The 25,743-nt window shown below is 53.5% G+C and overlaps 12 protein-coding genes across 12 annotated transcripts; 5 read left to right on the plus strand and 7 right to left on the minus strand.

The window, feature by feature from the left end:
• Positions 1-786: 786 nt before the first annotated feature.
• Positions 787-2,064, minus strand: rodD (the record flags this gene model as incomplete). The annotated part of the gene is made up of 3 exons (XM_743100.1): positions 787-1,017; positions 1,449-1,712; positions 1,981-2,064. The coding sequence occupies 3 exons, from the start codon at positions 2,062-2,064 to the stop codon at positions 787-789; spliced, it is 579 nt and encodes a 192-aa protein (XP_748193.1).
• A 182-nt stretch (positions 2,065-2,246) lies between these two features.
• AFUA_5G01500 (homocysteine S-methyltransferase family protein) lies at positions 2,247-3,324 on the plus strand (the record flags this gene model as incomplete). Its single annotated transcript, XM_743099.1, has 2 exons — positions 2,247-3,137; positions 3,184-3,324. The coding sequence occupies 2 exons, from the start codon at positions 2,247-2,249 to the stop codon at positions 3,322-3,324; spliced, it is 1,032 nt and encodes a 343-aa protein (XP_748192.1).
• Positions 3,325-3,441: 117 nt separating this feature from the next.
• Positions 3,442-5,188, minus strand: AFUA_5G01510 (putative amino acid permease; the record flags this gene model as incomplete). The annotated part of the gene is made up of 2 exons (XM_743098.1): positions 3,442-3,908; positions 3,955-5,188. 2 exons carry the CDS (start codon positions 5,186-5,188, stop codon positions 3,442-3,444), a joined length of 1,701 nt encoding a protein of 566 aa, XP_748191.1.
• A 951-nt stretch (positions 5,189-6,139) lies between these two features.
• On the minus strand, positions 6,140-8,043 carry AFUA_5G01520 (MFS transporter; the record flags this gene model as incomplete). The annotated part of the gene is made up of 2 exons (XM_743097.2): positions 7,508-8,043; positions 6,140-7,450 (listed from the first exon to the last, which is right to left on the minus strand). The coding sequence occupies exons 1-2, from the start codon at positions 7,913-7,915 to the stop codon at positions 6,140-6,142; spliced, it is 1,719 nt and encodes a 572-aa protein (XP_748190.1). The 5' UTR covers positions 7,916-8,043.
• Positions 8,044-8,928: 885 nt separating this feature from the next.
• AFUA_5G01530 (putative short chain dehydrogenase) lies at positions 8,929-10,004 on the minus strand (the record flags this gene model as incomplete). Its single annotated transcript, XM_743096.3, has 3 exons — positions 8,929-9,587; positions 9,637-9,928; positions 9,999-10,004. 3 exons carry the CDS (start codon positions 10,002-10,004, stop codon positions 9,073-9,075), a joined length of 813 nt encoding a protein of 270 aa, XP_748189.2. The 3' UTR covers positions 8,929-9,072.
• Positions 10,005-10,752: 748 nt separating this feature from the next.
• AFUA_5G01540 (putative MFS aflatoxin efflux pump) lies at positions 10,753-12,935 on the plus strand (the record flags this gene model as incomplete). Its single annotated transcript, XM_743095.2, has 5 exons — positions 10,753-10,986; positions 11,041-11,301; positions 11,347-11,682; positions 11,735-11,915; positions 11,964-12,935. 5 exons carry the CDS (start codon positions 10,753-10,755, stop codon positions 12,644-12,646), a joined length of 1,695 nt encoding a protein of 564 aa, XP_748188.1. The 3' UTR covers positions 12,647-12,935.
• Positions 12,936-13,650: 715 nt separating this feature from the next.
• AFUA_5G01550 (Zn(II)2Cys6 transcription factor) lies at positions 13,651-16,115 on the plus strand (the record flags this gene model as incomplete). The annotated part of the gene is made up of 4 exons (XM_077804714.1): positions 13,651-14,213; positions 14,263-14,290; positions 14,344-14,856; positions 14,913-16,115. The coding sequence occupies exons 1-4, from the start codon at positions 13,816-13,818 to the stop codon at positions 16,113-16,115; spliced, it is 2,142 nt and encodes a 713-aa protein (XP_077660852.1). The 5' UTR covers positions 13,651-13,815.
• A 169-nt stretch (positions 16,116-16,284) lies between these two features.
• AFUA_5G01560 (uncharacterized protein) lies at positions 16,285-16,503 on the minus strand (the record flags this gene model as incomplete). The annotated part of the gene is made up of 1 exon (XM_743093.1): positions 16,285-16,503. The coding sequence occupies one exon, from the start codon at positions 16,501-16,503 to the stop codon at positions 16,285-16,287; it is 219 nt and encodes a 72-aa protein (XP_748186.1).
• A 174-nt stretch (positions 16,504-16,677) lies between these two features.
• On the minus strand, positions 16,678-17,691 carry AFUA_5G01570 (uncharacterized protein; the record flags this gene model as incomplete). Its single annotated transcript, XM_743092.1, has 1 exon — positions 16,678-17,691. One exon carries the CDS (start codon positions 17,689-17,691, stop codon positions 16,678-16,680), a length of 1,014 nt encoding a protein of 337 aa, XP_748185.1.
• Positions 17,692-18,642: 951 nt separating this feature from the next.
• On the minus strand, positions 18,643-21,593 carry AFUA_5G01580 (uncharacterized protein). Its single transcript, XM_077804715.1, has 3 exons — positions 19,383-21,593; positions 19,124-19,332; positions 18,643-19,070 (listed from the first exon to the last, which is right to left on the minus strand). The coding sequence occupies exons 1-3, from the start codon at positions 19,969-19,971 to the stop codon at positions 18,981-18,983; spliced, it is 888 nt and encodes a 295-aa protein (XP_077660853.1). The 5' UTR covers positions 19,972-21,593; the 3' UTR covers positions 18,643-18,980.
• A 232-nt stretch (positions 21,594-21,825) lies between these two features.
• Positions 21,826-23,481, plus strand: AFUA_5G01590 (FPP/GGPP synthase family protein; the record flags this gene model as incomplete). Its single annotated transcript, XM_743090.1, has 3 exons — positions 21,826-22,070; positions 22,246-23,260; positions 23,383-23,481. The coding sequence occupies 3 exons, from the start codon at positions 21,826-21,828 to the stop codon at positions 23,479-23,481; spliced, it is 1,359 nt and encodes a 452-aa protein (XP_748183.1).
• Positions 23,482-23,891: 410 nt separating this feature from the next.
• Positions 23,892-25,402, plus strand: AFUA_5G01600 (PHP domain protein; the record flags this gene model as incomplete). The annotated part of the gene is made up of 2 exons (XM_743089.1): positions 23,892-24,187; positions 24,238-25,402. 2 exons carry the CDS (start codon positions 23,892-23,894, stop codon positions 25,400-25,402), a joined length of 1,461 nt encoding a protein of 486 aa, XP_748182.1.
• Positions 25,403-25,743: the final 341 nt, after the last annotated feature.

The following is a 25,743-nucleotide window of genomic DNA, read 5'->3' on the forward strand; positions in this document are numbered from 1 at the left end:
CCGATCCCGGGAAACGCCAAAAACCAGCTGTGGGTGGCAGAAGCCAACGACGGTGGCTTCTGATTCTGCAACGCAAGTTCGGGGAGGTTGCTGGGGCTGAACAAGAATGGGGATATCGCAGTTGACGCGGATAAGCTGGATTCCTGCGAACGGTTCAGGTTCCTGAGCGTTAGGGCCAGGTATCTCTTTTGTGATCTACTACGGCACACAGTAGTATCTTTACAGACCCGCCCAGCGGTTTTCTCTTCAAATCACGACTCATCAGTCCAAAGCTATTGTGCTGCAGATTCATGAAGAGTGAGGTGTGTGGAACTATGCTAGGCTGACTGCTGTGTGCTGACCTTTTATCACTGTTTGCCACTCGAGGCCTTGTTAGTGACAGGTTTCTTGTAAGGCATAGCACATAATACTCAGAAGATCTAGCAGCCAGGCACAAGTGCAATCCCTGTTCTTCACTTCTTTTATCTTCTCTTAGCTTTTTGTCAGTTGGAACAGTATAATTTTGGCTACTCTCATTGACTGTTTGTGGTAGTATATCATATGTTCCTCATTTAGCTAATGAACATGTATGCTTTGATTGGTAAACATATCGAATTGCAAAGCTAGCCTGCACAGTCTTCGACGTGTACTGGACACAAACCTGCTGGTGTCGAGGTCAGGGTCCATGGACAGTACCTTTAACTAACGAGGCCAGTATGGCCAAGCCTGCAAAAGGCTTGTCCTTCATCATCTTCCATGCCAAGCCCCCTCTCCCTTTACTACGCTTCCTTCCCATCTTTCCCGACATCAATCGATTTCGTTCATTCCTCTCCTTTCATGTATGGTTCCCACGACCCTGGCCCCGGCCTCGTACTTTGCCCATTGATTATAAGAAACCCAATCACCCCCAGACACCAGTAGCTCTTCTAGCGCATCCCAGATCGACATGCTAAGCTGACTTGAGCCATTACGGCCATGATGACGAGAGAAGGCATAAGAGGGATTACGAGCGTATCCGGGCACGGAGTATGGTACGCGCTGGGGATGGAGGATTGCCTCGAATAACTCAGAGCCAAGAGCTTACGGCGGGAAGGAAAACCCCTTATGGGGGGGTCTTGTGGGGTGACTATATCTGTTCATCGGACACATATCTCCAGGACTATTGGTTGTTCTTTGTTTTAAAAGGGTGTAGGAAGAGTACATATCCTGAGACTTCAATGGCAGCCAACTAGCATAACTCGTGAGACTGCTAATAGACAGGTTGTCCCAAGTTGCGATTGCAAGGCAGGCAAACAAGAAGCATCAGTAGGCTTGCGTGTAACGTGTTATAATGAAGCTTGACAAAACCAGGGCCCCTGAGTGAAATGGCAGACTACCCTCGCAAGCCCGATTGGACATCACGAGCACTAAAGGATTGTGTTAGCATGTGGCACAGCCTCGCCCCTTCGAGCGGATGAAGCGAGACTAACCACGTTGTTATTGCATTGACGGTTGTTGCAGCAGAGGAATGTTCCGCCGTTGCAGTACTGACCCGGTTGAGAGCAGCCAGCATTGGGAGCAGGGACAGCTGCGAGGGCTGCAGTGGCAGAGGCCGCCAGGAGGAAAAGAGTAGCAAAGACCTTCATGCTAAGCTTGTGTTCGATTTCTAACGTTTTTAGAACTTGGGTACAGGTAGTTGAGAGACAGTCAATCCTCGCGGAAGCCGATTCGTATTTATATGTCGAGGACGAAGTCTGTGTAACAGTCAAGTCTCAGAGCCACGACGGATATGGCCTGGGACTGCTGCGATTCACTGTCGTATACCAGTTCTGCTGGAGAATCTTCCAGAGATGACTGGCTCACCCGAAACTCACGTTGCATTCATCTGACCATAAGAGCTCACAGCGTCCAACTCCTTGCATAGATGCTGAAGGATCTTCATAGCTATTTCCCAGGGGAGTATGACGAGCGTTCTAGCCGCACCGTACATACCTATCCTGGATAATATGCTACGGAACGTACATACAACGCAGAGGACAGGTCTTGCGATACATCATATGATGCACTGAGCATGGAAGTAGAAGCAACAAGGCAGAAATGAGGCATCGACGAGATATGATAAGACCGAGACAGATAAGATAAGATTATCACCACGTGCGATAAGCCAAGGATCGCACAATTGCCCTCACACACTCCCCTTACACTACCTTCTCTCGTCCTACCTCCCTAGGGGAATAACATCAAGTTATCACTACACTTCATCGGCAATCCCTATAACAAGACCAGCAATGACCTCAATTCAAATCCTCGACGGAGGGCTCGGAACCTCCCTTCAAGACCAACACGGCGTCACCTTCGACTCCTCCACCCCCCTCTGGTCATCCCACCTCCTCGTCTCAGACCCCACCACTCTCCTCGCCTGCCAGCGCAACTTCATAACAGCAGGCTGCGACGTTCTCCTAACAGCCACCTACCAAGTTTCCATCGAAGGCTTCGCCCGCACCAAGACCCCCGAGTTCCCCGATGGCATCCCCCGCCCCGCTATCGGAAAATATCTCCGAACTGCACTGGCCGTCGCCGAGCAAGCGCGGGTGAGCCCATCCGCCGCGAAAATTGCACTGAGTCTGGGCCCGTACGGCGCGTGCATGATCCCTGGACAGGAATACAGCGGGAAATACGACGCGGAGCATGATAGTGAGGAAACGCTGTTCCAATGGCATCTGGAAAGACTACGGTTATTCCTTGAGGCGGATGAGAAGTTAGCGGAGAGAGTGCAGTATGTGGCATTTGAGACGCTGCCGCGCTTGGACGAGATCCGTGCGGTGAGGAGGGCGATCCGCACGGCGGGCTTGAATGTTCCGTTTTGGGTGGCTTGTGTGTTCCCGGGCGAGGAGGCGACGTTGCCAGATGGGAGTTCGATCGGGCAGATTGTGCAGGCTGCGCTTGCGGAGATGGACGGTGCGGCGGTGCCGTGGGGGGTGGGCATCAATTGCACCAAGATCCATAAGCTGGACGGACTGGTTCGTGAGTTTGGGGAAGAGGTGGCGAGTGCTGTCGGCCAGGGCCAAGTAGGTGCTGTTCCCAGTCTGGTGCTGTATCCGGATGGTACCAATGGGGAGGTTTACAACACGACCACGCAGACGTGGGAGAAACAGGAGGGGTATACAAGTGATGCAAGGGTATGTGGTTACTTGTCCGTGAGATACTCAATTCTGACCGGAGTAGGGTCCATGGGAAGTCCAGCTGGCGCAGATTGTCACGAATGCTCGCGCTACAGGCCCCTTTACTTCTTTCCTGGTTGGAGGCTGCTGCAAAGCCTCGCACCGCGACATTCGAAAACTGGCGGAGCAGCTCAAAAACGAGTAATCGATCAACAAGGGAAAATGGTCTATACATTATTGGGTATCACCTCTATGCATCTATATAATATACGCAAATGACAAACATCTCAGAAAAGCCAATCAAGGATGCGACGCCACCATGTCATCGGCCTGTGTTTCTCAATAACCTCTCCCTCCTGGAGACGGCCAGACCATAGGTCAATAGTGGCCGCGCGAGCAAACTACAACCGTTAGCTTCCTTGCCGACATACAGGGATCTGGGACGAACCTTGGTGCGGTGCCAGAACTTCCATCCGATGATTGGGACAATGAAGATGGGAATACCGATATACGAAGCGACGAAGTCGGAGGTATTCCAGTTGCCTTTGAGGAAAACGGGGAATCCGGCCACAAGGGTGATGATGGTGGATCCGATGAATCCCACCCACGCCGCATACGGTTGCAGAGGGCCCTTCCACGGCAACGTGTCGCGGTGGATGCCCTGCGCTTTGAGCGCGGCATAGAAGCGAATGTAGCAGAAGGAGAGCGTGGCCCATGCGATCAGACCAGCCACGGTGCTGAGATTCAGAAGCCAGCTGAAGGCTTGCGCGGCGCCGCCGGATCCCAGACCTGACCCGTTAGTCATGTGCAATTATAACTAGCCGAAGAGACTTACTGAGATAGGCCAACGGTCCAAACAGCCAAGCGGCGATGACAGCCACATAAGGAACACCCTTCTTGGTCACCTTGCCAAATACCTGGGGCAACTGGTGATCGGTTGTCATGGCCACGATCATGCGCGAGCCAACCCAGCAGTACGAGTTGCCCGCGGACCAGGCAGAAATCAGGATACACGCGTTGACAATGGAAGGCAGAGCGTTGATGCCGGCCTGGCGAATGGCAATAACCCAAGGAGAGCTGTTCGCATTCCCCGATCCGGAAACAAGGTCGGCGTTTCTGGGATCGACAATCATACCGATGAGGAACGCGCCGAGGATGTAGAAGAAGGCAATGCGATAGGTGACGCGCTGGGCGGCCTTGGGAATCGCCCGGTGCGGGTCAACCGACTCGGCCGCGGTGATGACGACGGTCTCGACGCCGATAAAGCTAAAGGAGGCGTTGACAAAGGCCGACAGGAAGCCCAGGAAGTGGCCAGTAGATCCGGTGATGCCGTTGTAGTTGGTCCAGGCGCCAGGATTGTGCCAGTAACGGAAGCCGATGGCCTCGTGGTTTGGCCCTCCGCCAGACGTGATGACGATGGAGACAATCACCAAGCCGATGAAGCAGAGGATCTTGATGCTACCGGCGAGGACTTCTGTCTCACCGTAGAATCGCACATTCATGAGATTGATCGCCAGAATCAGCACCAGGCCCACGGTGATGACCACCGCGGGTGTGATGTCCGTCCAGTAAGAGACAATCACCGCCGCCGCCGACACTTCGGACGCGATGGCAATGGTGTAGCAGTAGCCGTACGAGATGGCCAGCGAGAAACCAACAGAGGGATCAATGAAGCGTGTCGCCCAGTGCGGGAATGATCCGGCGGTGGGCAGCAGCGTCGCCAACTCGGCGATACTCTGCATCACACACCACAGCACCAGACCAACGACTGCATAGGCCAGTAGCAGACCAGCCGGACCAGCTTTGGCATACGCCGCACCCGTTCCCACGAACAGACCGGTGCCAATACCCCCGCAGAACCCGATCATCGTCACCTGGTAGTTCTTCAGGCGGCGCTGAGTGGCACCCCGGCCACCAACATTGAGCTGCAGCGCATCCTCCTTGGGATAGGGCGCCACGTCTTCCCCGTATGGCCGGGAGGGATGCGACTCGATCTTGGAGTCGGATTTCTCCAAGCTGGGGCCGGTGTGGGAGATCATCTCGCGTCGGTATGCGGTGTTTCCCCACATGCACAACCGAGTTAGAGATTGAGAAGATGACAAGGTCCAAGAAGAACGTTCGCCATGGGGAAAAGATGGCGGAGAAGATAAATCCTTTTAGTATTCTGGCCCAGAGCCTGCAGCAGTCACGACATCGGGGGTTGCCGTTGCGCCATTGGTGGCTGTCTTCTCCACAATCGGCCATCGTTTTCTCGATTCGGTCTTTTTGTGGGTTCTCGGATGCTTTCCGCTGCTGCTTAGTCCAGAGTTTTACGCCATGACAGCCGACTGCGCGAGAAACAAACTACAGAGTCCTTATTTCGGTGACCTTTGCAATCTACAGCTGGCATCGGATATCTCATATCTCATATCTCATATCTCCGTCCAAATGGACTTCAGCAACTGCGATTATGCTAGGACTGTCCCGGGACTCTTCATCCTACATGAGTCCGCCTTCCTCTCAGGTAATCGACCCCTGGGCCTATCAAGCTTTGTCCCGAGATCGGATTTGCCACGGAAAAGTGCCTACTTTAGAATAAGTTTGTAAAAACTTTGTATGAGACGCCACCCACTTTCCTGGGCAATAGGCAGGTACTCCGTAATAGATCATTGCTTCTAGGTAAATTGCATATTACGCACATGCCTAAATTTCCCTTTGTCGCTCAGGATGGCATCATCTGAGGTGCAAACTTTGATTGTGGCATATTCACATTATACAGAGTACATATTTCTCGGGCCTAGATTCGCAACAAGAGAGCCAGATACAGGACGGAAGCTAATGACAATCACACCAGGGATGTTTTGAGGAGCTTGACATGCATTGAGAAATTTATTGCAGCTGTAGTAACAGCCTCATTCTGATAGGTTCCGAGAATACAATGCTCTAAAGTCAGGCATACAGTTTCTTTGACACTCTATAATCTTGTTATCTACCGTCACTTCTTCCCTAGTTCTGGAGACCCCACGGGAGAATTGATGCCTTCAAACACCCTCCTTGGCCGTTGGAACTTCCCCCACAGGTCGGGAAAGCTCTTCGGCTGGGCTCGCCTCCTTTTCGTTGCTAATACGCTTCTCTCTCCATCCATGCCCCCATCGAGATACAGCCCACATAAGCGGGCTCAAAAGCACCCACAGAAACGCAATCAGCGTGGCTGTCCAGCCGATCCCTATGTGCTGGATCACTGGATCCGCAGCCGCAACGACTCCGGCACCCAACAGACACCGGAACAGATTGTTCGCAGCGACTGCAGTGGCAGGGCTCTGTCGGTTCAGGTCCACAATCAATGTACTCAGCGAGCTGAACGCCCCGGAGGTCAGATGCCCCATGAAGAAGAGCATCACCACCGGGCCGGCAAGCGCAGTCTTAAACTCCATGACCCAGCCGTAGGCTACGATACACAGACAGGCGCAGTAGACTAGGGGAATCGTCACCGCCAAGCGGGCAGCCTCGATGTTGAAATGGCGGATATCTTGCTGTCGGTTCTTTTCGATGGCGAGGCCCTGCCGTCGGGCTTCTCGGCGGAAGTTCCAGTCTAGAATCCGCCCGACTGTCCATCGGGAACTCAGACTGCCGATCCCAATGGGCAGGTAGCAGAGTCCGACTTGAATGGAGTTGAAGTGGAATCTACTTTGCAGCTGGGAAGTCAAGGTGCTCAAGACGGCCATGTAGCCGGAGAACAAGAGCGAGCCGTAGATCAGAATGATGAGTGCTTCCTTGTCGGTGGCAATCAGGGCAGATGCGATCGGATTGGCGCGTCGACGCCTTTTCTCGATGGTGTGATAGTCCGGCGTTGGCGTTTGCCTTTGAGCCCTCCGGTTCTGCCGCAGTATCTGCCATGCAGGCCGATTCCACTTGGCAGCAGGGACAGAGCCGTTTCCCACCACCGCGCGGCAGGTTTCGGGCAAGATGATAGCAATGACGGTCCCGAGGACACTGCTTAAGATCACCAGGAACCAAAAGACCGCCCGCCAGCCAAGGTAATGGTCCAGTAAACCCCCTATGATTGGTCCCAAGGCGGGGCCGAGGGTCACGCCTAGACTGGCGTATCCGATATACTTGCCTCGCTCTGCTCGGGTTGATAGATCGGCGACGACTGCGCTTCCTAGCGCAATCGTCCCACTGCTGCCTGAGCTTTGCAGGCAGCGCAGGACCAAGAGTGACGCATAGCTATCCTGGACCGCGAGACCGATATTGGCAGCTAGGTAGATGGTGAAGCAAATCAGGTAGGCGGGGCGTCGCCCATGGGTGTCTGCAAAGTTCGCTATGAATGACGGCGCAATTCCTTGGAATATCTACCAATGTCAGCTCGACTCTGTGGACTGCTTCCCGTCAATGCGCGGATGCCGTACCAGATAGGTTGTGATCGTTATGTTGATGAGCGAGACGGAGACATTCAAGTCCTTTGCGAGACTGTTCAGAGCCGGAAAATAGATGCTGCTGGAGATGGGGGAGATGATGGCTGCGAATGAGACCAAGAGTATGACGAAGATCTTTTTGCGTTCGGACAGGATGCAGTATGGTGGCCCTGTTGCTGCAGCCGCGGAAGCGTGTTCACCAGTAACCTTGACAGTCTCTGGTACAAGATGTGGATTCTCTGCAGTTCTCTCTTGCCGTTCAGCAGCAACTTTGATAGTTGTACCGATTTCATCTTCCAGTTTCTTTTGTCTGCCTTCGTCTGGTTCAGCGCGTGTGCAGTTACCTGGATGTTCAGCAGCGGAATCGCCTTGGTTACCGGGCAGGCCACACTTCTCATTCATTCCGGGGTCTCCCGCAGTTGTCTAAAGTGTCTTGTGGTTATGTTTGATGTATCCAGCACCTTGACATATCACGCATCTTTATACCCCTAAATAGTTGCCGGTTCCGCTTCACCAGCCGGAACCGGCTTGAGCGCCCATTGGCCACTGATCGTTGAGCTGTCTATTCCATGCACTTTTTGTGCTGTAGAAGGTGGAGTTGACATGCAGCAAAGGACAAAGGTATCGTCGCACCTCTGCTAGTAGTTATGATACATTGTTAAGATATAGGACCCTAGACTGATAGGACTAACTTCCGGACACCTTTTTAGTCTAGCGGTGCCATATTATATTTCGACACCATCCATCCTAGGCTTGGTGGAGGTCCGTCGTTTTGTCGTCGTCAAGGCGACTTCGATGAGAACGACTGGTTCACTAGGATCCATCTCCATGAAGAGATGCCGAAATAGCTGTGGGCTACTTATACGCTCTTCGGACTGACCACAATTCATACCTAGTAGCGCTTGACGGTCAAATGGAGTCCGCAATTTCTTTGCCTCCTCAACAAGGTTCGAATGTAAGCTGTGCGCGGCATTGTCCTTGGAGATCTTGATACTAACTGTCTTGAGCAGAATCTGATCGGATTGTTTGCTGGACTTTCTCAATTGGTGACTTGCGCAGTTCCCTGTCAGTCCGAGGTTCTCTGATGAAAGTGCACAGCAGATTCGAGTGACATGAGTAAACAGAAAGAGAATCAAAGGTGTAAACTCAAGCAGTCCAAGCCGAAACCCCCAGATCCCTTGGCAGTCGAGGCGAGACGTCAGCGTCCACCATATCAGGCCTTTGGTCCACAATATCTCCCGCCAATTTTGATAACGAACAATGAGCAAGCCTATAGGACTTTTCAGGACCCGCTGAGAAGCTGAAACTCTGGATAATGAGAAGTCGTCCATCTTGCGGTAGCCCCATGGTGTACTCAAGCAGCACGCCTCGCACTGAGGCTCCCATCTAATCTTTCTTTTGCCTTTGAAAAATCTCTATTACTCCATTCTAGTACTCGAAGTAACCTATTGCAGCTGTGCTGATGCTACTGTCATGGGATTTATTGCCGGCTGCCCCGAGGCAGGATGCACCATATCCAATCAATACAGCTGTCAACCTGATGTGACATTCAGCAGGACCTACCGCTCCTGCACCCCCTCCCTCCTAATCACCCTTCCAACCTCAGTATCTCGATCTCCCTCCAGTACTGACCGAATAAATGGTCCGGCCACGTCGGCATCTTCCGCCCCGTTCTTCTTCATCTCCTCCGCTGTGCCACCTCCCAAGCCAGTCGCCAGGTAACCCGGCGCGATTCCCCAGATTTTCACGCCGTCGTTCCTGAGCATCCGCCCCCACTCGCGCAGAAACATGCTGAGACCGGTCTTCGAGCTCCGGTACGCTGTGGCAGTGATCCCAGCGGGCTCGGGCCAGCCAGCCGGTGGGGACCGGTTTATTGGAAGACGGAGGTCGTCGGTGCCGGCGAGTCTGGCCGCGCCAGATGTCACGAAGAGGAGTCTGGGGTCGGGGCTTTTGAGGAGGAGAGGCATGAGGGCGGAGGTGAGGAGGTGTGTGCCCGTGACATTGACGTCCCATGTCTTCGCCCACATTTGACGTTCGGTCATTGTAGCGTTGGCTTGGGCATCGAACCACGCACCTGGGACGTTAAGATGTATACCTCGGACAGAAGAGATCAAAAGACATACCGGCGTTATTGACGAGAGCGCCGAGTCTTCCGAACTTGGTGCTGATGTCTTCGGAGGCGTGTTTGATCGAGTCGTCGGATTCGAGGTCGATCTGAAGGGGGTAGAGCTGGCTTTGGCAGTTTGTGAATTCACTCTGAATGGCACGAATGGCGCTGTGGACTTTGGCTGGAGATCGTCCGCCTACGATGATGCTGTAGGTTTGCGTGGAGTTGCAGAGCGCGCACACGACCTGGAAACCGATTCCGGTGTTCGCGCCGGTGATGAGGACGATTTTGGAAGCCACTGTATTTAGCTGGCTTCAGTACGCATGCGGATGTCTACGTTAATGTTCCCTTTCCTCCTAGTTCTCACTGTAGATATACCTCCATAGCTCCGCACTACTTCCGGAAAGCCCGGCAGGGCAAATAAGCAACGGATATATGGACTGACGGTGGATGCCAATCCACATGTCCTCAAGATTGTGCTTTAAAAAGCTCGATATCCCAGCTGACTCAATTCTCGACTATCACTTCTCGTTCAACAAGTCATCACACGAACGATATCATTTTTGAATGCGTCATCGGCGTGTGTTGCTGAGAGGTTCGTTCCATCATCGATAGCAAGGCAACCTATGCGGTATTGGAAGAAGACTACCGTGCTCACAGACTCAATAATGCGACCTGCAGGCTTGTGAGCGACGGGAAGATATGTAGCAAAAGGCTTTGGTAGATTGTTGGAGGCTTCCTTCATGATCTAGGGCTCGCCATGGCGAGATGGATAGTGGATAAGTCAAGCCCGGGAATGAGGACAGCCTATTTCCAAATATTACCATTTCGCACGATTGATCTCCCTGGCTGCATGATAGGAGTCATCGGATTGGTGCTTCACTCGTATTGTGGTTGATCGGGCGTTGCTGAACCCGACCAGTATAGCACTCTCGGGCTTTTCTATCTCCCGACAGGCCATTCTCTAACACAGTCATTTGAAACAACTCCGAGCGAGGCAAATTTCTCAACTATAAATACAAGGTCTGGTCTGCGACCATGGATATGTCAACTCGACATCCATTCAATTGGCTGTGGCTCTCTGCGACGTATAGTCTCCCTGGCTGCGACCAGAAACTTACCTTGCACGGTCATGACGGAATCAGAAAGCCTGGGTTCTCCTGAAAAGGGGGATCCTACTGCGAATCTGTCAGATATAAACAACACGCAGCGCAGTGAGACCGGCGATGATGAGGAAATCAAGCGTGCCAAGAGCGACCAGGACGACGCATATCAAGAACAATCGACCACCAAGGTCGTACTTCTTCTTGTCTCGATCATGATGACCATGTTTCTGGTTGCTCTAGATCGAACGATCATCTCAACGGTATAGCGAGCCACAAACGTAACGGAATGAATATTAAGCTGACTCTGGACGAAGGCAATCCCTCAAATCACCAATGAATTCGACTCCCTGTCCGATGTTGGCTGGTACGGAAGCGCATATCTGCTGACCTGCTGTGCATTCCAACTGCTATTCGGAAAGATCTACACCTTCTACCCCGTGAAAGCAGTTATGCTGAGTAGCATCCTGCTGTTCGAAGTTGGCTCTGCCGTTTGCGGAGCTGCGCCCAACTCCACGGCTTTCATCGTTGGCCGAGCTCTCGCTGGTATTGCTGCCGCGGGGATCTTTGCTGGATCTGTGAGTGATCCAGTTTCCTTGAAAGTGCAAGTGCTGACGGTCTAGGTGGTATGCATCGTCTATGCAGTTCCGCTCGAGAAGCGTCCCAAAATCCAAGGACTTTTCGGGGCCGTCTTCGGTCTGGCCTCGATTGTAGGCCCGCTGGTTGGGGGCGCGTTTACCTCGCACGTAACATGGAGATGGTGCTTCTATATCAATCTCCCGTGTGGGGGCCTGGCGATGGCTGCTATCCCCTTTTGTCTCAAAGTGCCTGACAGGAATACTACCAAGGTTACATGGACGGAGAAGCTGAAGCAGCTTGATGTGCCTGGAATGTGTTGCTTAGTCCCCGGCGTAGTCTGTCTGGTGCTAGCCCTGCAGTGGGGTGGGCAAAAATATGATGTGAGTCTTTCCCAGAGAAGAGGGTGTTTGACACCGGTACTAACAGCCTCAGTGGAATAATTCTCGCATCATCGTGCTACTGACCCTCATGGGCGTCTTGCTACTCGGTTTTGTTGCTGTTCAGATACTTCTAACAAGGACGGCCACTATTCCTTTGCGCATCTTCAGCCGGCGCAGCATCTTCGCCGGAGTGTGGGCGACCATCTGCATCGGTGCATCGCAATACGTATTCAGTACGAATAAACAGAACCCCAGGGTCTACCTATACTAACATTGACTAGTCTACTTCCTCCCCATCTGGTTCCAATCCATCAAAGGCGTCTCGGCCGTGGACTCAGGCCTCAGACTCCTTCCTCTGATGCTCTCGATGGTCGCCGCGTCCATTCTCAGTGGCGTCACCACCCAGAAGGTCGGATACTACACCCCCCTTGCAATCATCGGAAGCTGCATTATGGCGATCGGTGCCGGGCTCCTGACGACGCTGCAAATCCACACCGGCCACGGCAAATGGATCGGCTATCAGATCCTGTATGGCTTCGGCATGGGCATGTGCTTCCAGCAACCCAACCTCGCGGCGCAGACCGTCCTGCCAACGAAAGATGTGCCTGTCGGAATCGCAGTCATGTTCTTCAGCCAGCTGCTTGGTGCTGCGGCGTTTGTTCCCGTGGGCGAAAACGTCCTGGCCAACCAGCTTATGATGAGGTTGTCTGGGATTCCGGGCATTGACTCCGATATTGTTACGTCGGGCGGTGCGACGTCGCTCTTGAGCTTGGTTCCATCGGATCTTCGGGGGACGGTATTGACGGCTTATAACGAGGCGCTGCGGAAGGTGTTCCAAATTGGGCTGATCGTGGCCTGTTTGACCATTCTAGGGACTGCCTCGTTTGAGTGGGTGAGTATCCGGAAGAAGTCAGAGGCTAGTTCTGGTGTTGGGAATGGTCATGCCCCCGAAGAGGAGCAATAGCACTACTGTCTAATGCCTTTTGAGATGATCTGAGACTCCCCTCTTTTTTTCGCTGGTGTTTTAGTTACAATGTCAGCTTTGAATAGAGTCCGAGTATGTACAGTAGATATTCTAGTGAACAAGCTCTCTTCACTCCTCTGTCCTTGCGTATGTTGACTGTGCTACAACATCAACTGTTATTGTATGGGTCACAGCCCAAATAGAACAGAGGGATATGAGCAACCCTAGATAACCCAGAGTATGCTAACACGTTAGTCAATCTCTATGTTGATAGACAATGGCACAACAGGACATCGGTGTGTAGAATTTCTTCCTCCTGCCTCGCCAGGGGAATGACGCCAGCGTAGAGACAAACCTCGAAGCCGGGTTCTTTCTCGCATGTTTCATATTCGAATCGCTCCGTCATGCCCCCTTTCAACTGCCCAGCACAGCGCACAAGAGCCCCGGTTGTCCAGTGCCTTGCGGTCAACCCCTTTTTAGAAGCAGCCGGACTGTGGACGTGCGTCCGTTCCAAGCTGCTATATGCGTTGCGTCCATAATTATCCACCACTGAAATATCTGCCCCAGCCGTCGAGAGCCGTCGCAGACAGTCATCTACCCCGGCAATCGCCGCAAGCAACAGTGCGGTTTGCCCGTGGTCTGGTCATCTCACGCATTGACAGCACGCAACACCATGGTCAAGTAACACCCGCACAATATCAGCGCGGTTGCCGAGGGTCGCGTGCTGCAGTACGATCTCCCTCCACTGATCAGATGTCTGCATCTGCTCCGTGGAAAAGAAAACCCCTTGGTACCTCTGTTCGACCCAGCCAAGGCTTAGGGTTGTTTGAGGATAGTTCATCGGTCCCAATATTTGTTCTAACAGGCCTGCCTACGGAACAACTCCATGCACAGCACAACCTAAAGGGCAAATATCATCTCGCAGTATTGAATATCATAGGGATATTCTTCTCGGAAACATAATCTGCGAATTACTTCACATCCACCACCTGATCACATGACAGCTATACCGTCGGGCAGTTCGGGGCCTCGGGTTTTACTAACTCCCGACGTCCTGCATCGTGTTTCAATCTTGCAAACTTGTCCATCAACGCACTGCTTGATGAGTGGCATCTTTATCTCCATTTGCAGGTCCTGGGCCTGTAAAAACTATAATTATTCTAGTCGAGATGTCCACTCCGGAGCAAAGTTCACCGAGGTCGCCCTTGCGAGCGGCACAGCGGCCGACTCGTGTGCTAGCCTGCGTCCTGTGTCAACAGCGCAAGGTCAAGTGTGACCGACAATTTCCCTGTGCTACATGTGTGCGAGCTCAAATGCAGTGTGTGCCCGCAACACAAGCCCGTCGACGTCGCCGGGTCCCGGAGAGGGAGTTGCTGGACCGCATTCGGAGATACGAAGATCTGCTGCGCCAGAATAATATCCAATTTCAGCCCTTGCACAATTCTGTTGCGGAACAGGCCTCGTCCAGTAGAGAAAATAGAAGTTTCGATACAGATCACGATGAGAAATCAGAGCGAGATTCGCAGCAAGAGGAGACCCCGGGGACAGAGACAAAATATGAGGCCAAGTCAGCTTCCCATCCATAGTCTTCAGAGCCTGGGGCTAACGTTCTATAGAAACTTCTGGCGCGCTATGAATCAAATGGTGTGAATAATCCTCGGCCTGGTTCTCGAACGTCGACTGACGCAGATGGGTAGTCTATTGATCCCGAAGAGGACGATACTAATGACAGCGACAAAAGTACCGAGCATGATAAAGCTCGCTTTGGCCCCCGTGAGGCCGTCTTCAGAAAGACCTGGGAAGAGCATTACGATGGTGGCAGTCAAACCCTTCTGTTTGGTGCACGCAAGTTTGATGTTAATGTGTCAACGTTGCACCCAAGTCAAGTTGAGATCTTCCGACTCTGGCAAATCTATCTGGACAATGTCAATCCGCTGCTCAAAGTCACACATACTCCTACATTGCAAGCACGGATCATTGATGCGGCCGCGGACGTGGGTAACATACCGCCGACCCTGGAAGCACTCATGTTTAGCATCTATTGCCTCGCCATTCTCAGTCTGTCAGAAGAGGAATGCCGGACCCTGTTCCAATCATCGCGAGATGACCTTCTGAACGGCTACCAATTTGCCTGTCAACAAGCCCTCCTGAACTGCGAGGTGCTACGGACAAGTGACCGTGACTGCTTGGCGGCCTTGTACCTTTACCTAGTAAGTACATCGAGAACTGAAGCAGCTGAACCCGGCAAACGACTGACGCTTCCAAGATCTCTGTTAGACCTCAAACAGATCCTCGCTCTCTGTCGCCAATCCTGAGCGTCGCCATCCGTATCGCACTGCGCATGGGTATCCATTCCGAGTCCAGCTACAGCAGATGTACTATTCTAGAAGGTGAAATGCGCCGCCGACTGTGGTGGTCGCTCGTCCTGTTCGATAATCGGATTTGCGAGATGGCTGACTACAAGGCCTCAAATCTGCTTCCCACCTGGGACTGTAAGATTCCTCTCAACGTGAACGATTTTGACCTCCAACCAGAGATGAAGACCGGGCCGACCATGCACGGCAATCCCTCCGAGGCCCTGTTCGCCGTCGTGCGCAGCGAGGTGGGCAATTTCACGCGCCGCAGCTCGTTTCATCTGGACTTTACCAACCCGGCATTGAAGACTGTGGCCAAGGAAAATCCTCTTCCTGCGGCCGGGAGTCTGCCTGCTTTTGAAAGGATGATTGAAGAGAAATATTTTGCCTCCTGCAACCCAGAGAACCCTCTTCATTTTATGACCATCTGGACCACACGGGGTCAACTGGCGAAGAATCGTCTGCTCGATCATTATGCCAAGTATTCATCGGTGCCGCAGACAGAGACGCAGCGCGACGCGGTGGTCTCCCACGCACTGCGCATGCTCGAGTGCGATACCAAGCTGATGAACTCGCCTCTCACAAAAGGCTATCAGTGGTTCCTTCTTCTGCTCTTCCCGCTCCCTGCGTACATTCACCTTGCCCATGACCTGAGAAGGCGACCTACGGCAGGACACGCGGAAAGAAGTTGGGCAGCTTTGAACGATAACTACGCCGCTCGCTTGGGAGCCATGAAGACAATGAACCCCTTTTTTGAGCACCTAGCACGGATGCTTCTACAGGCTTGGAAAGCACGGGAGACGGCACTCAAGGACCAGGACCAGCCGCTGGAGCCACCATACATTGTGTCGGACGTGAGATCCAAATTGGGTCAGGGGCCAAGCAGACAGGCAGGGAATACGGAGCACTCTACCAGTGAATCGACGGCAAATATGAACGACAGTTCTATGTCCACCTTTGTAGACATTGGTGGTTATGGGGCCCCGCATGGGTTGGAGGGACCAGGCTTTTTCGATACGGGCTCTCCGAACACTCATCCTCCCATGGATCTTGACTTGGACCAGCCCTTTTGGACCTCCGTCGGCTGGTATTCGCTACAAGGGCGAGGCTGGTAGGGCTTGTATGTGCTATGCCCCGCGGCAGTGACCAATCCCACTTTTAATTCTGTAATAGCTGGTGTTAGAAGTAGCCAGTATTGACTTCATTGCTCCGCATTGACGAACAACGGTGCTGGTCCCGAGAAACGCAGATCATCACGGTATGTGCAGGCCTCCAAGGGAGCGACTAACTGCCGCGTGCTGCAGGCTGGAGGCAAGGTCGCGATATCCGGTACTTGCTCCGCACAGGCATGACCAGTTTCCGATCCCTTCGCCACTTGACCAGGATGAGACAAGTGATGGCCGCAGTGACACCGTTCAGTGGTCCTCCGTGATCGCAGTATGTCAGGTGCTGCGGCTGTGTAGGCTCTCTGAACTGGTCAATTGCCCTGCTTCTGAACCTCATTCAAGATCGGCTAGGAATTGCTGCTGCAGACTTTATCCGCGGCCTGCTATAAACATCCTGGACCGACAGTTTTGCTAGCACAATCCCATCTGGACAACGGCAACTTCCGATACGTCTACCACACCCGGCTGCTCCCATAGACCCCTTCTAGATAGAATGTAGAAATGGGTATAATTAAGACTCGTCATCCGTAGCAATATGAAAACCATCCTTGACATTGATCGGACCCCCAAATCCTCTCCAAGTCCGCCCCATCAAATGCCGCAGACACAGCAAGTCTCCCTCATCCGGGTAGTACAGCCAAGTGGCCCACTTGGCCCACTGCCCTTCCTTCATCTGCGCCCTCGCCCGCTGCCCGATTTTATCCTCGATGAACTCCCCGCGGCGCATCGCCAGCGGCGTCGGGAACACCCGGGCCAGATAGTGCGCGGTAGAAGCCACATGCGGTTTATCGAACCAGAAAAACAGCGGCGTCAGCGCAATCTTCCGCTCCGGCCGAGACGGAGACCGAACCACAAAATCCCGCTTCAAGGAGGTGGTGAGTTCCCGCAGCGCCGCATGGTCCGTGACATGCGGCGAGACCGCATACCGCTTCATCCGCACCGAGGGGAACGAGACATATTTGACCGGCACCGCGTCATCGGCCTCGCTTCCCTGCATGATCTCCAGCAGCGGCTCGAGGGGAATATCCGCCTCCAGCGCCCAGTCATGCTGCTGGACCCAGACGTACGGGGTCTCGACCACTCTCAGGGCGGAGCGAACGGCCAGCCCGAACCCCAGCCGGGCAACCGGCTCGATGAAGGTGATTTTGCGGCTGCGGGTCCGGGTAATGAGCAGCTCGACGCGGCCGTCGAAGCCGAACTCGGCCTCCGCGTGGGACTTTTCGCTCGCGGCTTGGCCTTGGCCGTCCTGCTCATGACGGTAGGTCTGCAGAATGAGCGCCTTGATGTTGCGCTTGTACAGCGCGTAGCTCTCGGCGAGTTCGGGGCTGGCATGGCCTTTTTTCAGGCGTGGCTGGGAGGTGACGCGCGCAAAGGTGTCGAAGACGACGACCACGCGCGCGTCGGTCAGACCAGCGCAGTGCTGCTGGAAGGACTGTAAGACCGATGCGATGAGGTCTGTGGCGGGGTTTGATGGGGCTGGCGAGGTTGTGATGATCACTGTCAGCCGATCCGATATAGAGGGCATCGGGGTCAAGCTGAAGGTGGAGAGATGATATTCATAAAATTGTGTTGGTCTTGGAGATTTTGGAGACAAAAGTGGCGGTCTTGGCGTCTTGGCGGGTATTCGACTTCAGTTGTCAGTTGGCATAAATTACAGATAGGCAGTCTGGGGCTCACGCTTTCATCTGATGTTCGGGTGATGATGGGATGGTCAGTTTAGATAGATCATGGTATAAGTGTCCTTATTCCTTATTATCAGAGGCATAACTGAGCTGCTAAGCTTGAATCCAACCCTCGCCGAATTCGCAGCTGTTCGATTAGCAACCGTTCTGCTTATAACCACTGATTTCGAGGATTTCTCGAACAATATTAGTATGACTACTCCGTAGATAGCCTAGTATCTAGTCTATCTAAATTGAGAAATGGACAATGGGGAAAAAGGGTGGTAAGGGCCGAGGGGCACCTTTGACCGGCCCAGGTACTCCACAAGATTGGCTCTACATTGGCAGAGAGCACTACAGGTTGTCCCCGGCTCTGATCGATTCTTGTAAGAGGAGTTCATGAAGACCATCGGGGTATTTCCCTGGATATCCATGAGTGTGGATGAGCGCATTGGTGCAGGGTTTCTGGCTTCATGCGGGCTCCTAAGATCAAGATGAGCTGAAGATGGACGATATGGTTGACTTTCAGATTTAGGAGGAAGCCCTGAGACATCAATTCGCAGTATGTGCGAATACCGTACGTGCCCTGTAATTGAACCGTTGGTTTCCCTCCTCTATGGACATTCTCTGGTGTTACCAGCAAGAAGGCCGCCTTCGTGCAGGTTTCTGCTGAGCAGTACAAGGCTTCCCTTCCCCCTGCCATCGCAGATGAATATCTGAAAGCCAGCTGTTCATCGAGGATCCCGGGTATTACCTGGGAGAGCCACTGGCGCCCAGCCTGCAGCTACTTGATTCAAAGCCTACAACTTGGGAGGAGTTTGTCCAGAGGAATGCTTCCGCTTGGAAATCAGTTGGTTGTCTACTTGTCTGAAGCAGTCGGATGAAAAACTTTGGAAATAAACACATTAATCTGTGATTCATTGCTGTTCATGCAACCTTCAATCGACCTTAATGTTTTCTTTCATGTTGTCCAGCATGCGACAACCACTACTATCAGGCATCCATATGAATTGATATCAGTCATCTAGCTTCAGTTTAGGGATATCCAGTGTCTCGCTATTGTTCATATGGACTCGGGACTTGCGATTGTGGCCCTGTCCTGTACCCAGAGCACGGACACAATCCGTCTACCATGAAAACAGCTGCAATGGCTTTACCACGTTTCCGAGTATGGCCGAAGGTCCAGTTCATGCGTGAACGATGTCCTGGGCTGGGTGTGTAGGAACCAGTATGATTCCGCAATCTGAAATCCGGAATCAATATTGGACTCTTGTGGCTCGTCCGCTGACCACTCACCCATTGGGGATCGATTTTGGAATCCGGGACCTCCCGGCTATATTCCTTGGTCTTCTCAGTATCAATGATGCCGTCAATGATGGCATGAGAAACATGGACACCCTGGGGACCAAATTCCCGCGCGAGTGACTGGGATAGAGCCCGGATTGCAAACTTGCTCATAGCGAACCCAGACAGCCCAGAGCCGCCCTTGAGCGAGGCCGTCGCTCCTATGAATTCCACTCAGCGTCAATCCATGAGTCACTCTGCTGTAGCATACCAGTAAAGATCAGCGTAGGGGGGTACGGTGTCTGATCTGCGCCCAGCATCAACGGTAGCGTGGCCTGGGCGAAGTGGAATGCCCCCCGGATCGACGGCGCAAGGCTACCTACAAAGTCTTCCGAGCTCTGTTCCAGGAACGGTTTCCTAGTGAACTTGCTCGCAACGTTGTAGATCGCCGCGGCAACACGCACATCGGCGCCGAAATTCGCCTTGATCTGGTCGATGGTCGAGGTCATACTCGAGGCGCTGGTGACATCGGTGGGAATGCCGATGGCCGAACCACCGCGTCCCTGGATGTCTTGGACCAACGCATCCAGGGATTGCGACCGGGCCAGCAGAACGACCGGGTAGGCCCGAGCAAACCGGCGGGCGACGGCGCTGCCTGTTCCAGGGCCTGCCCCGGCAATGATCGCAATTGGTTTCACCATTGTGAAAATCGGGGTGTGCGTACCAGGGGGGGATTGGGAGTGCAGCCCCAGACGACTACTTATAAGCTCAGCTCCTTGACCACTGTTGACATCATCGCCGGTATGCGGTGCCCCGAGGACGCGGCCTTGGCATGGGACACATCCATGGAAATACCTCATGAACGATAAATCCGGTTCCTAAACATCACTGAGGACTCGGACATCTCTCAAAAGCGTGAATCATGATGCGGTTGCCCCGGCGTCATGGACTGTGAGCCGATCACGCGTTATATTGAGAAGCGGAGAGCCAGATGTACTTGATGTTTCCACTCAATACACCACTTTGAACGGCCTCATGACTGGAAACCGAGGATGGCGTGCGATTGGGAGGTTGGATTGGGACGGGGAGTATTTGTAGCAGTACAGTGCAGTATTCGCTTGAGGAGGGAGGCGTATTGAAGATGGCTACGACAGAGTAGTAGAACACCAATCGTTCTGTCTATAAACGACACAATGAAACGGTTGATATCTTCTGGCCGCCTTACCAGGGTACTTGGAGGGCACCTTGCGGTGTGAATTCGACTCTCGCAGAAACATCGCAGGATGCAGAGTCAAGGCTTATAACCCTACAGGTACTCGGCCATTCTGCCCAAGCCCAGCGGTGCTGTGTATGGTAAGTGACTGCTAACTTCTCCAGTTCGTCTCCACACAGCTAGTACTGCATCATCCGCGTACCGAATAGTAGAATTCCAGCATTAATATGCAAAACCCACTGTGGATCAATCTGAGATACTGTTTCGCTTCATAGGTGAACCTGTGGGTCCTGTGCAGATCCACTAGCCATGGCGCACTTCAAGGCGCAGATCTATCGACTCAGGATTTGATATCTCGGCGTATCAGCCCATTCCGAAAGACCAACTGGGGATGCACATCGATATTCCCTAATGGGTCTGTTGGATCTTGCAGCTGACCTCCGGGCGTAGCTCTGCAGCATGCAGATGATCTGTCACAACCCACAGCCACTCATTGCTACCCATGTAATTACTTTGCTCCTGATCAAGGGAGGATGGATGACCCAAAAATGAATATTTACTGTGGATCAGAACCACCATCGAACTAGCAATGCACCAGAGTCCGGCCAGCCACTCTCACATTGGACCTATCGAGCAATTAGCTGCAGAGTATTTCCTCCTTTGCTTGCAATAGGCTTGTGCAGTTTGCTTTTGGCTGCAGCAGTGCGTCTTCATTGACTAGAACAAGGAGCAGGGCCACAAATTGGTGCCACATCCTTCGTGGGAACTCCACAGCAGGCGGACTCGACAGGTCATAGCGAGGTGGGATCTCCATTCGACATTGGCGCAGTGGCAGCAATGTGAGGCAAAAACGAGTAGGAGACAGAATCAAGATAGGCCGACGTCGATCCACGCCGCAGAGCGCATGGCGATATATCACCTCGGTTACCGCAAAAGAAACCAATAAACTGGTTGCATTTGCTCACAGATTCTCTCCTGGTTATCTTTTTATCTTCTTATCCAAGACTTCCACTGCTATTCTCGGGCTGTTCGCACCTTTTGACAGCCAAGAGAAGGAAACAGTCATGCAACTCAAAGCTCGACTGCGCAAATCCCTCCGTGGCAGATCGGGTTCGTCGTCTGCCTTTCTGCACTCGGATCCCTATGAAAGCACGCATTCGCGACCATCGGCTGCTTTTACCATGCTTCCCGGCCGCCTGCATAGACAGGATGCACAGGCAGTCAAATCAGCGGAGATGTTTAGCAAAGAGGTGTCGTTTGCGTTACCTCAAGAGGCACTGGGCTCCGCCTGCCGGTTAAACTCCTGTGTGGGCCACTTGTCGAGTCTCCTCTACCCCGAATGTCTCCCAGAAAGACTAGCGGATGTGGCTATGATATTGGAGGCGGCCACTCTCCATGACGGTATCCTATCCTGGTGTTACTGGCCGAGGTGGAGGCTAACCTTGCGGAGGAAGATGTCAGAGACAGAGACGAGCTCGGGCATACCACCGATTATCATAAAATGGCTGCGTCGGCTTTACGGGCCTCCCTAGGAGTCGGTACCGTGAGCTCCATGCACGGCTTGAAAGGAAATGCATTCATGTCGAGGCACCTAACTGCATTCATGACCAAGTACGGGGCGGCCGGCAAAGCGCTCATGGCAAGATGCTTGGACAACTGGGTCCAGCCGCAGGAGTCACGAGTGGAAACAGAGCCTGTCAATTTTGAGGATTCTGTGGCCCGCCGAGTCGTGACTGTCGGGACAAGGTATGTCTTCTTGGCCATGGCAGAAAGTGCATCCCTAACCTCCCTGTTTCAGGGTGATATGGGGGATCCTTGAGTTCTCTCTGGGCATCCAGTTGTCCGACGAGGACATTAAACAGATCAGACATATCCTGGACGTTGCAGACCGGATCTTCGTCAACACCAAGGACTATTTCAGCTGGGAAGTGGAGCGCAATCGTGACCCGAGGGGGCAAAACACGGTCAAGACAGTCATGGACAGCGAGGGTAAATCCGAGCAGCAAGCCAAGGAGAAACTCCGAGTCGCGATCCTGGAGGACGAGCGAAAGTACAAACTCTTAATGAAACAGTTCGCACTTTCAACTCTAGATGCCCCGGCACATGTGCAAAGATTCCTAGTCATGCTTGAGGTGCTTCTCGGCGGCCATCATATCTGGTCTGCTGCCTGTGGAAGATACAAACGTCGCGCTCCATCTGTGGGGAATCCCTTCCTTAGGAGAGAAAGCATCATACCAAACAGAGTCGAGGACGCGAATGAGAGAGCCGCGAGTCCCGTAGCCCTGGGCAATTCGGCTCTCCTGGATCCAGTGCACTACATCCAATCCCTGCCCTCCAAAAACATGCGGACAAAACTTGTCGACGCCCTGAACCTCTGGTTCCAACTGCCCCATCACCTAGTGGACACCGTCAAGGGCACCGTGGACGACCTCCATAACTCGACCCTCATTCTAGACGACATCCAGGACTCATCTTATCTGAGACGAGGGTTTGCCGCTACACACCATGTCTTCGGCTCCGCCCAATGCATCAACAGTGCGACCTATCTTTTAGTGCAAGCGGCTTCCCGGTTGAGTGTTCATAACGAGCAATATCCCGCCGTGATCACCGTCTTTCTGGACGGCCTGAAAGAGCTCGCACTAGGCCAGAGCTGGGATCTCAACTGGAGGTCCACCGGATACTGCCCGTCCACCGAGGAATACATGGCGATGGTTGATGGCAAAACCGGAGTGATGTTCGATATGATCGTTCGAATGATGCACTGCTTCTCATCATCCCAGACTGTCCCGGTGTCAGAGTTGAGCCAGCTTACGCAACTGCTCGGCCGGTGGTATCAAGTGAGAGACGACTATCAAAACCTGCAAGACGCACAGTACACGGCGCAAAAGGGATTCTGCGAGGACCTAGACGAAGGGAAGCTATCGTATCCGCTCACCGTATGTTGCAACGCCGATCCCACGGCCCAAAGGATCATCATGGGAATTCTCCGGCAAAGACTTCCGGGAACACCGCTGCAACTTCACGTCAAAATGCAGATCCTTGACTTGATTCGCCGCAGCGGTGCACTCCTGCAGACGTGGGAGCTCCTGCAGAAATTCAAAAAGCAGACCGATGCCGCCCTTTCCAACCTGGAGGCCATGACCGGAGTGCGGAATGAGGGCTTTCGCATGGTGCTGACCCTGCTAGGCAATATACCACCTCCATAGCAGCCTGTATTAGTGAATCATATTCCTCTGTCTGGAAAAATTCTCAATTGGACGTTTCCCTACTCGGCATTTGATAGTCGACTTTATGAGGAAGGTTATATCCCGGTAATTAGCATCCGTAAGTCAACCAATGCTGATCCAACCACGACCCCACGTGGAGATTGATATACGGCGATCCTGTCAATACGAGCTGTTTGAACGACACAATCCTCACCTCATCGTGCAATCAATTGCACCGGGCAGAGATATGCCAGGCCTAGTCCTCTGGCACGTGTACGATTATCCCATCCCACTCCGTATAAAACCTGGCAGGCCCCTTCCCTGTCAACAATGGATCTCTGAATAGAAGCAATTCCCCAAGATGAAGCACATCTGTTCTATTGCCTGGCTGGTTCCGCTTTTGGAACTGGCCATCGCTGCCCGAGCACCGATAAAGAAAACCTTGACCGGCCACATTGACCCCTCGCAGGTCTTCTCCTTTGTCTATGTGCCTTTTGAAGTGGAAGTCGGAACAACCTCCATATATGTTGTGCAGAACTACTCGAACAAGGGACGGGGGAATGCCCTTGACCTTGGCGTCTTCGACCAGCGAGGATACCAGATGATGGACGCACAAAGTGGCACCACGGGCTCTCGAGGCTGGTCTGGCGGTTTCAGGTATGTCTGCCCGAGATTGTCTCTTACCTGGTTCCTGCTTGACAAAGTAGAAACAACTTCACCATCACGCCCACCTGGGCCACTCCCGGCTACAATCCCGGCGCCATCGAGCCAGGCATCTGGAACGTCGTGCTCGGCCCATACGAATCCGTCCCCGACGGTATCGACTGGCAGCTGGATATCGAAATGTCCTTCGACCCCGTCGACTCGTGGTTCGCCCCAGACTACGCCACCACCGACCTTGACCCCCTCTGCAACGACTGCCAGGAGGATTCGGCGTTCATCTGGCTCCGCGGCGACTTCCACATGCACACCGTCTACTCGGACGGCAAGTACACGCCCGACCAGCAGATCCACAACGCGCTGGCCCAGAATCTCTCCTTCATCTTCTTCAGCGACCACAACACCGACACCAGCAACCAGATCATCGGCGCCTACCAGGCCTCTCTCGCCCCGGATCTGCTGGTCGGCCGCGCCATCGAGGTTACCACCCGCTCCGGCCACTGGCAGGCCGTCGGCCTCGACCGCGGCCAGATCATCGAGTGGCGGTACAAGCCGGACGACAACCCTGGCTTCGCGGCCGCCGCGCACCAGGTCCACCGGGTCGGTGGCTTCGTCTCAGCGAACCACCCGTTTGCGACGTGCCCCGCGTGTAACTGGAGTCTCGGGTGGGAAGAGACCGACGCCGTGGAGGTGTGGAACGCGCAGTGGGACGAGAAGGATCAACAGGCCGTCCAGAAGTGGCAGGAGCTGCTTGTAGATGGGAAATTCCTGACCGCTATTGGAGGCAGCGATTCGCACTCTCCGCCGTCGCTGAACGGGTGGCCGACGACCATCGTCAAAGCGAGGGGACGCAGCCAGGCGGCGATTGTGGAGGGCGTCAAGGCCGGCCGGGCGTATCTGGTTCAAGGACCGGGGATGGACCTCACGTTCGAGGTGCGCGTTCCCTCGCTGGATGCGCCTGCGCAGATTGGCGATAAGGTCCGGAGGACTGCGGCGGGGGCCAAGGCGGTCTTGGTCACTGACGGGATGTCGAAGCTCAAGGCTTGCTTTGTCTCGGACAAGGGGTACTTCTACAATACCACCATTGAAGATGGAGTACGGGTCAAAACGGGTGTGCTGTCGGGGGCCCGGTTTGTCCGGGTGGAGGTCCGCAATGGCACGACAGACGAGGTGCTGGCCTTGACGAGTCCGGTTTGGTTCTTGGGTCCGTGAGGCACCTAGGATGGATAGATCACATGTCTTTGATATTCATTCGGATCCAGTGGCTGTAGTTGGAATAGTGTCTGCAGGGTCTTTCATCCAGTGTTGACGTCTAGCACCGGAGTGGAAACGGACCCCATGACGGTTGTGGACAATCATGGAATGGTGATTGGGACAGATGGGCTGGGGGTATTGAGCTATTGCGATCCGAATGAGTCTCTGGGGCATCCACAGGCTACTCTTTGCAACTGGCTTTGTTTTATGATGTGCTAGGGACAGGCTGGCAGAGACACTGGCCCATCGGGTGTACGGGATATGGTAGAGCTAAAGACTGAATTGAGTGCCACTTCTAC

The sequence above is a fragment of the Aspergillus fumigatus genome, chromosome 5 (assembly GCF_000002655.1).
Source record: "Aspergillus fumigatus Af293 chromosome 5, whole genome shotgun sequence".
Taxonomy (NCBI): Eukaryota; Fungi; Ascomycota; class Eurotiomycetes; order Eurotiales; family Aspergillaceae; genus Aspergillus; species Aspergillus fumigatus.